The sequence below is a fragment of the Nelusetta ayraudi genome, unplaced genomic scaffold (genome assembly GCF_046127955.1).
Source record: "Nelusetta ayraudi isolate G7.1 ecotype Tasmania unplaced genomic scaffold, CSIRO-AGI_Nayr_v1 ptg000132l, whole genome shotgun sequence".
Lineage (NCBI taxonomy): Eukaryota > Metazoa > Chordata > Actinopteri > Tetraodontiformes > Monacanthidae > Nelusetta > Nelusetta ayraudi.
In genome coordinates this window covers 1414963-1430845 of record NW_027466182.1, presented here as the reverse complement: position 1 = coordinate 1430845, position 15883 = coordinate 1414963, and the positions used below count along the sequence as shown (strand labels likewise).

The following is a 15883-nucleotide window of genomic DNA, read 5'->3' as shown; positions in this document are numbered from 1 at the left end:
TGTAACCAAAATCTGGCCCAAAAAAAGAGCAAAGATTATCGAGTATCATCACTCTAAATGTTGTGCATGTCCTAGAAAAGTTCAAGATTGACTTCTTTTGCCGGCCCCGCTTTACAGAAAGTATATTTCAGAAGACATGGCTCTGAAGGTCTACACTTTGTGATGTCACTAAGGGCAGTCACGTCTCTCACAGTGGAACGACAACACCCTTCATCCAGGTGGCTATTTGCCAATGCAGCCGGAAGCAAAGAAAACTAACGACTGTTTCAGCAGTGTTTTTGCGTGCTCTGTTTTGTAATTCAGTTCCACTTGATAAAAGGATGGAAAATAAATATTTTTCTTTCACTCTCATGACTATTGACATTGCAGTTTCTCACTGAAGGCATCAAAACTAAGTATGAACACACATGGAAGCATGTAGGAAACGTTTGATATTTAAATTCTTCAAAGGAGCCACCTTTCATAAAACGCATATTTATTGAACATGTTTTTCTTTGCTGCATAATTACATATATCTTGTATCTGATGTCACATATCTGACGTGTTCAGTATCTATCTGCAGTGTAGAAAGTTGTAAAGATTTTTTTTTTTTTTTTAAGAATTGCATGAGAAGATGTATCCAAACTTTTGACTAAACAGATCTTCAACAACTGTAGCATCTTGATGTTCTCTTCATGAAAATCATTTGTTTCACCCATTTATACAGTAGTACTACAGCAATGCAAATACAAAAGGAAACGATTTGAGAAGAAAGCCATTTTACGCTGTCACCCGGACGTCAAGGCTGTGATTGGCCGGACTACCGGCTCGCCCTATGACAGCGGGACCGAGGCGGGTCCTGGGGGTGGGGGGGTTGAAACAAGTGTTTTGGGGGGAGTGTTGCAGGGAGGAGAGCAGCGCTGTCTGCTGTCCTGCCGGAATCCTCGACGCAGACGCACCATCCGTCAAGCCCGTCCGCGCAAAGTTTCGGGACGGAGAGCATCAGCGGGACTGAAGCGGCACAGAAGCGGGCGTCGAGCAGCGTTTATTCGGGGGAGGAAACGACAAGCCGCCGGCCGCCAGCATGAACAATCAATCCAACTTCACGATAGACCCGAGCTGCCTGGACAAGCCTCCTCTCGCCGTTGACATCATCCTCAGTGAGTAGGACCCACTGCAGAGTTTGAAGGAAGATCCTGCTGAGTTCTGCTTCTGTTTTGTTCGTGAAGTCTGAAAAAAAAAAAAGCCCCCTCAGTGGTTCCACAAAGAAGGATCCACATGGGTGGCGGTGCATCAGCCTGAGCATCAGCACCTCTCGAGCGTTCCTCACGGGTTCCTAATGGTTTTCATATGGAGAAGTTGAACAAACAGAAAGTTCTTATCGTGGTTCCTAGTAGTTCGGTTTAATTCTAATTTAGGCCAAAGTAGTTCACACCAGATGTATGTTAGTATTAGAAATTATCCTTTCTGAGACCTAATTATTGCTGGATTATCCCATGAACATTTTAGAGTAATCCTTAATCCACCAATGACTCCATTTATAATAAATTCAACAACATTTTCGCTGCCTAAGTGCTAATGTTGGCTTTTTAACCATTTACTAGGATCCAGGTGCATTTTCTCATTTTCTTATAAGCTATTGTTGTGCAATAAGTGTCATTGTTGATGCTCTTTTTAAAAATCCACTCAAATTCTTCAAACATAACAGCTAATTATTCAATTACGTGATTACTTATGTGTATGCTGGTTTATTGACAAACATGTACACATTTTGGGATTATTGGACATCACAAATGATAACATGTGTCACCTTATAATGTCTCAGCCTTCTGACTTAATGTTTGACGTTGTAATGGGTTCTCTGTCTGTTGGGAAATCCACAAAATGCGATTTGTGCTTAAATTCCTGTTCTGCACGTTCCCATAGTTTGGCCAATAAAACTCCAAAGTCCCACATCTGGAACGGTTTTGTCGGTAGAAGAAAGGGAGAACTTTAGTTTTGGCCCACATATGCGCGGTTGCAAAACACTGTTGGGCAGAATCCAATACAAGGAGATTCCTGGATAATTACTTTGAATCTAAAGCATAAGACGTTATTAATACACAATGATTTAATCACATTGGGAAAGTACAAGAGAATAGTAAACAACATCACACACACTGTGACCACATGAAGATAGAAATCAATGAGCAGGAATGGTTGTGTTTGTGGGGTTTATTTGTTTTGCTGCACCGACTGGTAAGCACGATTCTGCAAATCATTGATCACAACAACAACCGTTTTTTTCTGTCTCAAAGCTTCCTGTTCGCGGTTTGCTGTTCTTGCAGCATCTCTGACATCATCTGTTGTTAACTGCAACATCTGACTGAGCGTTGGTAAACCACATGTGGGTGGCCGATCACGCCCGCAAGGTTCTACCAGCGTAATTTTCATCTCCATGCGCTGCGTCAAACTTGAAACATGGCGGTGCAAAACTTTGCTACAGAATTAATGAATTAAATGCCAACAGCCCTTTTTTTGTCTTTGCATTCTCTACTCTGAGATTATAACACGTCTCATCTTTTTTGTTGCCATTTCCAGAGCTGGACATGTTTGGCCTCATCCTGTACTCGGTGCTCACCTTCATGGCTGCGGTGTCCATGCTGGTCTTCCTGGAGGAGTGCGCCTACATCTACAAGAAGGTGCCGGTCAATAAGAAGAGCGTGATCATCTGGGTGAACGGCGCAGCGCCGGTAAGAATGGAACAGCGTTTCACATTAAAAGAAGACCTGCACCATTTATTTCCTGATTATTTATTGATGATCCTGGTGTGTTTACACATTTTCTGCACCCTCACACCATCAGTTTTCTCCATTTTCTTCATTTTTTGCTCCAGGTGATTGCCACCATGTCCTGTTTGGGGATGTGGATTCCCCGATCCACCATGTTTACTGACATGACCTCGGCCTGGTGGGTGCCTCCGTCTCCATCTCTCACTCACCTTTCATCGCTCGCTGTGCAGCGTGTTTTGATATCAGGGAGCTGCTGACCTCCCCCTAAGAGAGTAAATCACATCGCGGAAACTTAAACTCCGAAACCGAGGACGGTTGTTTACGGAAAACACGGATGCTGTGTTTATTTGAGTGGCTCTTTTTTATTTTATTTTTATTTTTTAGCTATTTCGCCGTGGTGGTGTTCAAGTTCCTCGTCCTGATGCTGGAGGAGGTGGGGGGCGATGAGGCCTTCCTGAGGCGGGCAGGAAAACACAAGCTGAAGATCAGCACGGGACCCTGCTGCTGCTGCTGCGTCTGCCTGCCATATGTTGACATCACGCGGTAAGCGCTTGGCTCGGAGACCTTGTTAATGGCACGCAGGCTCGTTATAGCTGTGGAGGAGCGAGGCCTCAGCCACTCTTCTCGTTTTATTCTTACGGCACTCGGGGCTGAGTCAAAAGGGACGGTGGTTACCACAACGAAATGGGACGCCCCTTTAATAGTTTGTCCCATCACCGGTAGCCTGCGATTTTAGTGGGTCAGTGGTTTTGGTCAGGCAGACGCGCTGTTTTTTTTGTGTGTTTTTCTGGAGGAGATCTATTGTTAAATCATAGCGTGAGACGCAAAAATGCGTTTCGGTCGCAACAAAACAGCAAAAGTGTGTCACAATGCACAAAAGTAATTAACATAAGCTCATTGCTGCTAACATTGATCGGCAGTTGTGTTGTCGTCTCTTGTCCGTTATTGTTTATGTTATTGTCCTCTACAGTAATACATTATCAACCCCCCCCTTTTTTTTTTTTAACTAATATTGTCATTTTTATTGTTTTTCTTTCAAAAGAAGAAAGTAAGAAAAAGCATTCAAGTCGTACATCTTCTCTATCTATTACGATTGCAATGTCTTCATCTCATCATCCTCTCATGACATCTCATCACACTTCCCCTCATCTACAGCAAGCTACTTTGATTCACTGGTACTGTTTGTGTCTCTATATGGATGACGTGAGCCCGACTCACTCTAGAAAGAAGTTCGTAGGAAGTTAGCAAATCGGTGAACTCAGGTGGTTAGTCAGCAGTCAACACCTGGTCTTCTTTTTTTGGTTAAAAAAAAACAACAACAATTGTCAAGTCGTCAAAAAAAAGTCAGTTGTACTTCTATTTGCTCTTGTCTTTTTCGAATCCCATCCCTGCATTTCTGAGGCGACAGATAAAAGATCCTGGTGCCGCGCACGTCGTACGAGAGGTCGTTTGAGGCTTGTTTGAGGATTGCGTAACCAGAAAGATGGCATGCATATAGAGACTTGGACGCCGTACGCGGGTTATCTTAACGCAGGTTGAACACGCTCTCGGCCGTTCAACTGCAGATAGCAGGCGCATCATCCCATTTGACTTGTGTGTGCGTAGAAATAATCAGTCAGCTCACCTCTCTGGCTAACCTCAAAGAGCCGAAATCATGTGCACAAAACTCTCCTGAGTGGGTTGTAAAATGCTGGGGATGTTACATGTGGATCTGAACATATATACATGCATCATTTTCCAAGTGTCCACAACTTCCTGCGGTAATAATCCAACTTTTTTACCCCCTCTTCTCCGACTCCAGACGCACTCTCTTCCTGCTCAAACTGGGATCCTTCCAGTTTGCCGTCCTGAAACTTGCCTTCACCGTCCTCTCGGTCGTCCTCTACACCAACGGCACTTTTGACCTGTCCGATGTAAGTGCAGAACACGGGACCACTTCCTGGACCCAAATAACAGCCAATTTCCCTGAGGGAACTGTCCCAAGGGATCAACAAAGTAGAACTGAATTGAATTGAATAATGATTTTTAATTTAGAATGCAATCCGAATTTAAGGAATGTATAGACGGTTGAATACAGCGCACAGTGTAAAAAATTTGTTTTTGACCGTGTTTCAGCTAAGCATCACCGGAGCTGCGATATGGATCAACCCATTTGTGGGCATCCTGACAATCATCGCCCTGTGGCCTGTTGCCATCATGTTCATGCACCTGAGGACAGCTCTGCGGTCAATCAAGATCATCCCAAAATACGCCATGTACCAGGTAGAGGCATAGGAGGCGCTGCAACTCATCGCCCACAAAACAATCGCGGGGACTGGCTAAGAAATGTCTGTGTGTTTTGTCTGCAGCTGGTACTGGTCCTGAGTCAGCTGCAGAGCGCCATCATCAACATCCTGGCTCTGAATGGAACCATCGCCTGTGCTCCGCCCTTTTCCGCCCCAGCCAGAGGATACAGTAAGTTCACACGCAACCGGCCCGTCTTCGTCCCCCGTCTACGTCCATAACAATTCCTTTTTCTTTTTTTTTTTAACCCACCAAAGTCCCTTTATGCCGTGTTTGCCTCCGCAGTGATGAGTCAGCAGCTTTTGATCCTGGAGATGTTCGTCATCACGCTGGTCACACGGCTGCTCTATCGGCGACAGTACGATCCTTTACCTGAGGAGGAACACGACGATAACGAAAACACAAAGCTCGCTGCAGTTTAATTTGTATAAGAGTCGCGAATGAGTGACTGTGTGTGTGTGTGTGTGTGTGTGTGTGTGTGTGTGTGTGTGTGTGTGTGTGTGTTTATTTCTTTTTCCTCAATGCATTTGATTTTGAGACGATATAAATAAATTTGAGTAAACATGAACTATGTTTACTTGGTCACTTTGTCTGTTTATTTTAAGTTGAAACACTGTGAGATTAATCCAACACACTACTAGACACAATAGCCAAGATTGAGGAGATGTCCAATGGTGCAATGTTCACTCTATGTACTTTGTTTTTCTTTTTACATTTTTAGTGTAATTTTTTGCATTCAGATTTATTTTTCCTGAATGTAGGATTGTATATCATTTTGTGTATAAACACGCTGTGTCACAGAAGTGCCAAACCGATTTGTTTTGTTTATGAATTGTGCTATTTTTTTTTAGCAATGCAACTGTTGGGAAATTCAACAACGTCCGTATGGGCAGGGTAAGCCGTTTTATGCTGTTCACTGCTTTTTCTTTAGGCTTTCACTTTGTTGCACATTTTGTTGGACCTTGAACGTCACTGTCAAAATGGGTAAGCATTAAAAACTGTCATTGAAAAACGAGAAAGAATGCAGTATGTGTTTCTGTGCTTTCACTTGTGTGTTTAACCTTTTGTCACTAGATGGCAGCAGAAACCGCACTCTGGCGCGTGTCTGTGGTGGCGGAGGGAGCGTGTTTATAGGTGCACACGACTTAACAGGTAGTCGTCCAAAACATTCCATCCCACTGTCTGCTAAACTCCGGGTGTGCAGTAAATTTCCTGACAACATCATTCATCTCGAGGGGAATTAAGATTATTATCAATAATATCACACATCCTGGCAATTATTTATTTAACCGTGCAATTTTCTCAGATGGGTCTAGTTTATTATTGTTTGTTAAATTAGTTGTCTGGCCTCTACACAAGCTCTACTTGCCTTTGCGGGAAATTACTATCTGAATGAAAGCCTGGTCCCCTACTGTTTACGCCACGGAAGGCTGGTAGTTGGTTCTTTAATCTCAGAAATATATGTCTAAAAGCCAAAAATCACTTCAAAGTTGTTGTTGTTGTTGTTGTTGTTGTTGTTGTTGTTGTTGTTGTTGTTGTTGTTGTCCAGTGCATAATTGAAATCGAATAATGTCAACAATAAGAAAAAAAAAATACAAAACCGCCCATGCCCTGATCATATTGTATTAATTGGAAACGCAGGACTACCTCGCATCAAAGAGACACGCGTAATTTAATACAAACATTGCACACATAACAACAGATTGAAATCACTTCAATCATGCGCCAATGTTTAATAAATCGCGACTGGCAATCACGTCAGATAGACGTCGTCCAATCACGTTCGATATTTATTTCACTTCCTTGTCACTAGCCAATCATCGCAGTGCACTAACAAGCTGTGCCAAAAGCTTAAAGTCGTGGTTTTGAATGTACTTTGTTGTCCCACAAAGATACCGGAAGTATCCTTAACAAACTTCAAAATAAGTGAAAGTTAATTCCGTTGTATCTTTTCCATTTAAAATTGCCTATTTGGCACAACAGTGAACATAACACATTGCTGATAACTGTTTTCATTGATCTAGTTCAGCAACTGTGCATGCATTCGAAGACATGGTGTCCGTACATCTAATGTTTATCGAGGTTATCAGTGCATACTATGCTTTATGCGTCCATCAAATTGACATAAAAATGTGAATGAACGAAATGTCCAGAGTTTAGAGTTTGTATATATAACCACAACAATAAATTGCTAATAGTCATCTCGGCGCAAGAAAACTCCTCGCGTTCAAATCGTCATCGATCCAACGACGAAGACTTTTATTTTGAAATTCAGCACAGGAAGTAAGCATTCTGCTCCTCTTAGGTATTTTCGCAACGACTTGGAACGTGACGTCTGAGCAAACCAGACAGACTCAGGAAGCCTTGCTTGGAGCGTTGTTCGATGTCCGTGATGTAACCGTACGCTTTGAAATTAAAAAAAGAAAAAAAAAGAAAAGAAAAAAAAATCTGGCTTCGTGTCCGCCACCAGGCTAGAGATGTGGAGTACGCGGGGGCAGGAGGAGGAGGAGAACCGTCTGCTCAGCTGTCAACTCCGGCGGGGATGAAACAGTCGCGTTTTTCCTGAGTGTCAGTCATCGTCACGTTCGAGTCCAAGTCCAAGTCCAAGTCCAAACTGTCAACATGAGGCTGTTTGGGTCACTGCTGAAAAACGCCAACCACAAAATCGAGTACTACTCCAAATTTTCGCCCTCTCCTCTCTCCATTAAGCAGTTCCTGGATTTTGGTAAGTTGCATCTCAAGCTGTCCTTCCTGAATGGGAACCTTGCGTTTCATCAAAACAACCGCCAGCCTGCTTATTAATGTATGTCTATAAATACATAATTCAATGACCGTTTAGTGCAGACTTAACATTTTGACTTTAAATATCACATTCTCGGGCCTGGTATTAATAGCCGCCCTCTTACCCCCATGAAACGTTAGACGTTGTTATGACCACATGTGACATTTCAATTCCACTGTTTACTTCTTGCAACTCGTCCGTATTAGCAGCAACAGCAGCGCTTTTGCACGCCTGTGGCCCCTCGAGGGGCCATGTAGGTATCTCAGAATGAAGCGCACCCAAGGAGAGTAAAAGCAGCTCATTTGAGCTCGATTTGATTCAGCAGCGCACATCCATGAAGGCTGTGTCGCATCATTGCCCCAGACTTTGAAAGGCAAGTCGGTGGTGGCTGGCATTCGCGGCTTTTCTCCTTAAGCCATTATGCAAGTCACTCTTGCAGACTGCAGCTCTTGATTAAAGTGGGACCATGCTATCATCTTTTTTTTTTTTTTTTAATCAGAAGAACAACACATTTGCTTTTTTGAAAAAAAATAAAAAAAATAATAGCAAAATCTGGGAGGTTTCACTTCCCCCATTTCAAACTAATGGATGTTTCATTCTTGCTGAATTGGGGGACAGCTTCCCGTCGAGCAGTGATAACGGGACATGTCCTTCCATTCTGTTGCAACTCCTTTTTCCTCTCTGCATGACTTGCGAGAAACGCTGCCGTCGGTCCCCTCTCTCAAAGCTAAAACGAGCAGACTTCCTGCAATGTATCAGTTTATTGCAGGCAAAACATTGAGCTTCACATGCTTTTTTTTCAAGAATGTCCTCCTACTTCAGAGAGTTAAGGGACATAAATTACACTTTTGTTGACTCCAGGGCGGCTTAACATGCAGTGATTGATCCCGCACTTTCTAAAAACACGTCACACTGATTCAGTTTTTCCGGTTTGCATTCAAAACATAAATGCCCCAGCCGTGGCCTTTCCTCGGCTACATCCTCCACATGCTGGCTAGCAATATTTATGATTTCCCGCCATGGTTCGGTCTAATGTTTGCAAACAGGACATAAAGCTTTTGCCACTTGGCAGAGCTTGAGGGTGGAAATTGAAACGGACTTCTATTTTAATCTGTTCATCATGTCCATGTGTTCATGTTTGCTGTTTCGGTGTTGCAATTTGGTACTTTTTTGTCTCCTAATGATGCAGAAAAGGGGAGTATTTCGGTGAGTAAACTGAGACTTTTTTTTGTCTTTCAGGCAGGGAAAATGCGTGTGAGAAAACGTCATACATGTTCCTGCGAAAGGAGCTACCGGTGCGTCTCGCTAACACCATGAGGGAGGTGACTCTGCTGCCAGATAACCTGCTCAGCCAGCCCTCTGTCAAACTGGTGCAGAAATGGTGAGTCACCTATCCCACTCCTTCCCAGCCCACCCCACCCCACGCTGCGATGCCAGTAAAAACAACCTCTGGTTATGATGCGTTCGGAAACTGCAGGATAACAGACAGTATTCCCCGGAGGCCAATTTTTTTTTTTTTTCAACAACAGCTGCCACAGCCACGCTAACCTTTTTACTTATTTATTTTTTTATAAAGGTACATGCAGAGCTTTGTGGAGCTGCTGGACTACGAGAACAGGAAGCCGGAGGACCCTCAAACTCTGAACGAGTACGTGAATGAGTATCAAACAGCGCAATGTATTTTTTTTTTTTAAATCGGCAATCGATTAATTGTTGATTCATTGGCAATTAATCAACAATTAGTCGATTTATTGTCGAATAACAATTGAATCGATGAAATTAAGTTAGTCGCCATTCATTGAAAATTTTTCACACTGGGAGTCAATATCATTATAACAGTGTAGTGGCATGAAAGAGCAATTCACCTGTAGATACTGGGATGGTCATAATATACCTAGAACAAGTTACTTTCACACAACTTCTGCTTAAAAAAAAAAAAAAATTGAAATGGGACCCATTCAGCATCCCTAGTTTAAAGTAAGTGGAGCTTTGACACTGACGACTTTGAAGCTCATTAATGTGCCCTGCTAGGCTAAAGTTAGTGCCAAAAACATGCAGTTCTGGAAGTGAGCCCCTTATGGCTGCAACGGTTATCTCCCCCAGCCATATGCTCATTCCAACTATGGTGAGCACCTCGAGGCCTCCTTGTTTTCTCCTCGTCCAATCATGTGGAAGGTGCAACAAAGCTTTAGCGGCGAGGATGTAAACAGAGCGACACATGCGGATGGAGGTTTGTTGATGATAAATTGTGCGAGAAAGGCCAAATCATTCAAGCAACGGCTCATATTTACCCCAAAACAATGCAGGTGCGGTACGCACAGATGGGAATTTAGGATAAGGGTTCTGTTTAGAGAGCAAATGCTCTGGAGAGGTAATAAGTTCAGGATGCGGTGAAACATTTCAGCTTTTAAAGTCATCCTATTTGTCCAAGTGGACCCTTTGGACTGCTGTTTCACTCTTATCATTAGCGTGTGACAGAAAGCGCATGTACATAAGGGACAGGGCGATTGCAGCTGGGTTGTACGCTATCATTAAATCCCCCGACCCCCAGTTTCCTGGAGCTCCTGATCGAGATCCGCAACCGGCACAACGACGTGGTTCCCACCATGGCGCAGGGGGTCGTGGAGTACAGGGAGAAGTTTGGCTTCGACCCCTCCATCAGCAGCAACATCCAGTATTTCCTCGACCGCTTCTACACCAACCGCATCTCCTTCCGCATGCTAATCAACCAGCACAGTGAGTCTTCAAAAAAAAAAAAAACCCCCCGCAGAGATCCCTAACTAGTACGTTGCCCCCCCCCCCCCCAACCCTTTATTTGACTTCAATCTGTTCTCCAATAGCACTCCTGTTTGGCAATGATACCAACCCCGCCCATCCGAAACACATCGGCAGTATTGATCCCACCTGCAGCGTGGCCGACGTCGTCAGCGGTGAGTAGTGCTCGCACGGACAGTCTAATTTTGGTAGTAATACTAACATCAAAAACCCTGATTTTTCGCAACCTCAGGTTGGGAAGTTCGGCCGTTAGAAGGATGTATTTACCTGTGCATAGTTCAGCGGAAACCCTCAGTTTTATCACTACGCCGAACGCTGAGCAGTTACACAAACTAAACAAACCCTGCGTTCATCTCTGTCTCATGCAATGTTTATGCAGCGATACTGAAAAGAATTCCAGCAAGCCAGATAAAAAAAAGTTGGACTCTGTCCGACCCACATGTGCCCTGATTTGTGCCTCTTTCTACCAGATGCCTACGACACGGCCAAGATGTTGTGCGAGAAGTACTACTTAGCCGCCCCCGAGCTGAAGATTGAAGAGTTCAACAGTAGGGGTTTTTTTTTTGGTCTTCCCTCACCCTTGCCTTTCCAAACATGAACATTTTCCCTCTGTAATCTGAGACGCTGCTGCAGTGAAATAACGCAGCCCTTCGGTGCAGTTTTTTAGCCCTGTGGTCTTGCTGTTGCCCAGTGTCATTAACTCCCAACGTTCCTGTCTGCCAGTGAAGTCCCCCAGAAAGCCCATCCAGGCCGTGTACGTACCGTCTCATCTCTTCCACATGCTGTTTGAGCTCTTCAAGGTGAGAAGGATCACTAAACGTTTTCACATGTGCGTCACGCGGCAGTGGGGAGGTGCTAAATTAACCCTAAACAGGAAGTCAGGAGTGACATAGGCCCGTCTTGGCTTGTCTCATCAGAAAATGTTGGGTTGATACTTGGGATGTTAACAATTAATCGATGATCGATTAATAGTTGATTAAGCATTTAATGGATTAAATTGAATTAGTCGCAATTGATTGAACATTTTTTACACGGGTAGGTAATATTATCACAGTGCAGTGGCAGGAAAGAGCAATTCACCTGCAGATACTTTGATGGTCATAATATACCTTGAATAAATTTTTTTTTTTAAATGTGACCCATTACAAGTAAACTTCCGAGGATACATTTAGTGTTTTTTAGGATGTTTTTACTGTTCTATAATGTCAAAATGGGTCACATTGGACCCTCAACAATATTTAAGGGTTAAATAATGTGTTCCTTACACATTTTTCATTGTGAAATTTAGGTTCTCAGGGAAAATTACAGCTTACCAATTAATCGTTAATTGATGGATAAGGTCAATCAACTAGCAATTAATGAATGAATCGATAATTTGCATCCCTAATTGAAACATTTTAAGTGTGATTTGACCTCTATCCCAATTTCAATGTCCTTGTAAACACAGCACTTGGTTATATGTAACCAAATGTTGAAATATGGTAAAGTAAAGGTCAATGAATTTGAAATTGACTTGAATAGTTTTTCATTCTTCTCCTTTTTTAGGAGGAAATGCATTCAAATTATTGTTATTATACATCAATAAGCACTGCGAGTCCCCCGGAATCTCAAGCAATCTGGCGCTCCGCAAACGGATTAAGTCAGTGTGACTGTGATTAAACGATGAGCCGTGTCGGGTCACGTCGAGTCAACGCTCGTGTGTTGTGCGCAGAACTCAATGAGGGCCACGGTGGAGCTCCACGAGAACAGCCTGGACGGGCTGCCGCCGGTGAAAGCAAGAGTCACCCTGGGTAAAGAGGACCTGTCCGTGAAGGTGAACCAATCAAACATCCCCGCAATCAACCCCTCAGATTAATGGTCGGGTTTATGGTTCTCCAGATTGTATGTTTATTCTGTCCTCACCCGTCCTCAGATCAGTGACCGTGGAGGCGGAGTTCCCCTGAGGAAGATTGACCGTCTGTTTAATTACATGTACTCAACTGCTCCGACACCTAGCATGGAGCCGGGGGCCGTCCCTCTGGTACACACACACACACACACACACACACACACACACACACACACACACACACACACACACACACAGAATCATCCAGTCAAGAGTTGACAGTAGCTGCATTTCCATGACCCCAAGAATTGCGAAAAACCTAAATATCTCAGTGAAAAACTGCAAATGGAAACCTCTCAAATACCGCTCAAAGGTTTTTTACACTCTCATGTGAACATGATCTTGACTTTCACCTCTGTCACTCGCTCACTCGCTCACGCAGGCTGGCTTTGGCTACGGTTTGCCCATTTCCCGGCTCTACGCCCGCTACTTCCAGGGGGACCTGAAGCTCTACTCCATGGAGGGTGTCGGCACGGACGCCGTCATCTACCTGAAGGTAAACTCAGCCGATGTGGACCTTGTGGCTTTTTATTTATTATTTTTCTTATTCCATCGTCAAGGATCTTTCAAAAGAAAAGTGGAAAATTTCAAAATGTTAGCTAGATTAGTTTAGCATATCAGTCCGGTACTCATTTCTCGTAATATTCTAAGTTTAACCTTTTCCACGCCTCCAACTTTTTAATCGTAGCTTCTGTGGTTGTGGTAATAAATGTAGCCATTATCAGTGTTGTTGGGATGACTCCATAGAAGTAATCCAACTACTGATTACTGATTACTCCTTCAAAAAGTAATCTAGTTACTTCTTTAACAACTTTGTATCATAAGTAATCAATTCCTAATTACTATTTACTTCAGTTAAACATCTTATTTCCTGCACATAACGTACAAGGAACCACAATATTCTTAAATTGAGATGAGATGAACTCAAAATAATGTTTATATTTCCAGCTATCGAACACAATTGCTGTTTTTTTCTTTTGCCGCCGCCATGCTTGTTTTTGGTTGTTCTAGTAAATTGCTGGATAAATGGATAAGTAGTGGAATCGTTAATTGATATAGTAATTATGATATAATTACCAGTTTTGCCAGAGTAATCCCGTTCCGTTACTCTGTTACTAAAATAAAAGTAGTTTAATTACAGTAATGGATTACTTAGTAATTGATTACTCGCCAACACTGAGCATTATCCAAAATAGCATTCATGGTGAATAAGATGTGCAAGTGTGTCAAACGGCCCCCTCGCCTCTGTATTCCCAAGGCGCTGTCCAGCGAGTCCTTTGAGCGCCTGCCCGTCTTCAACAAGTCGGCGTGGCGCCACTACACGACCAGCCCCGAGGCGGACGACTGGAGCAACCCGAGCAAAGAGCCCCGCGACGCCAGCAAGTCCAAATACAAAGCCAACAGATAACTTGTGCCTGAGCCGCTCTGCATGGAGCCCCTCCCCCCGGGGAGCCCCGCCCCCCCCCAGCCAGACGCGACGTTGCCCTTGGGTGGACGCCTGATATCTCGAACAAAACCCGCTTCTCCCTTTTCCACTGCACTCCAGTCCGCACCCAATGGCAATGGCGACCCCCCCCCCCCCTCCACACACACCACCCCCTGAAACCGAACCACAATGTTTTTACCCCCCCATCGTTTCATTCAGGAGACGCTGCTCTCTCGCTCCTCACCCCCTCCTGCTGGCTCCCAGCCCGTCTCGCGCTCACCCTGGGCTGGGAGCCGCCGCCTCGGGCTGACTGGAGACCCGCTTGGAGTCGGCAGGTTGGTGTTTCGGCAGCCGGCCGATGGGAGGAGCCGGCTTGCTTCCGTTGAGAGACGGCCCCTGATTGAAACACACAATTAGGCCAGTGTGTCTCTGGCACAGTAAAGACTTGTTTTAGGGCTTCAGGGAGTTGTAGAGAGGATAGCTTGAATTTTAGATTAAATAATTCCCCGCTGGAAAGGGAGAACAATCCAGAGATTCCAAAAAAATAAAAATTTGGAATTTCTTTTTTTTTTATTCAGTTAGAAAAAAAAAAAAAGACACTCCATATATGTGAAATGTAATCAATATGCCTTGGGGCCCCTGACGGAGCTGGAAATGTGATTTGGCAGCATGTCATTTGGAGCCGACGCTCGGCGCCGACTAACATTTGGTGGTTGCACTTGGAGCCGGGCCTGCCGCCTTGTTTTAACTGCCACTGGAGGACCAAAGTAGCTTCCGACGAGTCTTCATGGCTTCTGCTGCACCAGCATGTTGTGTTGATTGCAATCAGCCTTGTTGCATAGACAGAAACGCATCACGTCCTGCTCCCTTTGGACCCAGGGGTACGTTGTAAAGAGTTAGCTGGAGACTAACAGACTCTTTCTATTGCTTCCTTAGAGTGTTAACTAACCTTTATGGGAGCTGGTGTTTTTTTATATATGTGCTTTTCGTGTGCAGCTGCTCTTCTGATTTCTGAAATAATCTACTGGGTAGCTCTTCAAATAATGGGCGTGTGGACGCCATTAATTACAGCATACCAATTTCTGACCTCTGTTAATCAGCCAGGTCTCTTTTTTGCACGTAATTCATATTTGCAGGCTAACACAGGTTCCTATAAATGGCTTTAAAAAGAGAGATTTCAGACCTCAGTGCTGAGTTGCAATTTAATTTAAATAGATATTTACGATCCGAGGATAAGTATGTATCAATGGGATGACGCTGCAAGTGTTGCTTCAAAGACTAAACTTTAACTCTGGCACAGCCTGTGAACCGTTCGATCGGGGAACGAATCCTAACCAAGAAACCCCCAGTCGTGACTTCCCTCTTTCGTCTCCTGTAGCTCCTTCCGATGTGAAATGGCACGATTGTAGATGAAGGACCTTGCCGCGACCTTGTCCGCCTCGCTGTAAGATTCCGCCGTGGCCTCTCTCTCTCTCTCTCTCTCTCTCTCTCGCTCTCTCTCTCTCTCTCTTTATCCTCAACGAGCGATGTTCACTGCCGCAGAGACGGACCGCTCTTAGCCGGACATGTGCAATTAGTCAGCACAGGGACACCAAAAAAAGATGAACGACGTTCTTCGGATGTGATCAAGCTCACATCGAGATCACCCCTCTTTTCTCACAACTGACAATAAAGACACCCGCTGTTGTGTGCGATCCCGCCTCCCGTTTGTTTATTCGTCTGACTCCGCCTCCGTTTGACACTTTATATGCATTTCAAACCTTTTTTTTTTTCTTTCCTTTTTTTTGAACATTTAAAAAAATTACACACATCCCCCCCCGCCAAAATTTGTCCATATAGTGCAGATTAACATGTAGTGCATACGGGATGCGGAGGTCTCTACATTGCATTATTAGTGTTGTCTTTAACTGTACAGTCAAGAGTGGTCCAGTCCGGGGCCAGCAAACAGGAAAACAAGTATTGCCTGAAATCGACGTCTC

The 15883-nt window shown here is 44.1% G+C and overlaps 2 protein-coding genes across 2 annotated transcripts; both read left to right on the top strand.

Moving 5' to 3' along the window:
* The first annotated feature begins 955 nt into the window (after positions 1–955).
* On the top strand, positions 956–5601 carry slc51a (solute carrier family 51 member A). Its single transcript, XM_076051135.1, has 8 exons — positions 956–1139; positions 2560–2711; positions 2855–2928; positions 3135–3293; positions 4552–4663; positions 4866–5012; positions 5099–5204; positions 5319–5601. Exons 1-8 carry the CDS (start codon positions 1064–1066, stop codon positions 5453–5455), a joined length of 963 nt encoding a protein of 320 aa, XP_075907250.1. The 5' UTR covers positions 956–1063; the 3' UTR covers positions 5456–5601.
* Positions 5602–7249: 1648 nt separating this feature from the next.
* Positions 7250–15602, top strand: pdk3a (pyruvate dehydrogenase kinase, isozyme 3a). The gene is made up of 11 exons (XM_076051119.1): positions 7250–7758; positions 9055–9196; positions 9392–9463; positions 10367–10551; positions 10656–10745; positions 11061–11138; positions 11314–11390; positions 12302–12403; positions 12503–12610; positions 12861–12974; positions 13737–15602. The coding sequence occupies exons 1-11, from the start codon at positions 7656–7658 to the stop codon at positions 13884–13886; spliced, it is 1221 nt and encodes a 406-aa protein (XP_075907234.1). The 5' UTR covers positions 7250–7655; the 3' UTR covers positions 13887–15602.
* Positions 15603–15883: the final 281 nt, after the last annotated feature.

Excerpts from the sequence above, each read along its gene's own strand:
- slc51a (XM_076051135.1), top strand. The coding sequence starts at position 1,064 with ATGAACAATCAATCCAACTTCACGATAGACCCGAGCTGCCTGGACAAG. Across the intron at positions 2,929-3,134 it reads ACTGACATGACCTCGGCCTG|CTATTTCGCCGTGGTGGTGT; the intron begins GTGGGTGCCTCC and ends TTTATTTTTTAG. Across the intron at positions 5,205-5,318 it reads CGCCCCAGCCAGAGGATACA|TGATGAGTCAGCAGCTTTTG; the intron begins GTAAGTTCACAC and ends TTGCCTCCGCAG.
- pdk3a (XM_076051119.1), top strand. The coding sequence starts at position 7,656 with ATGAGGCTGTTTGGGTCACTGCTGAAAAACGCCAACCACAAAATCGAG. Across the intron at positions 9,464-10,366 it reads GACCCTCAAACTCTGAACGA|TTTCCTGGAGCTCCTGATCG; the intron begins GTACGTGAATGA and ends CCCGACCCCCAG. Across the intron at positions 10,552-10,655 it reads CATGCTAATCAACCAGCACA|CACTCCTGTTTGGCAATGAT; the intron begins GTGAGTCTTCAA and ends GTTCTCCAATAG.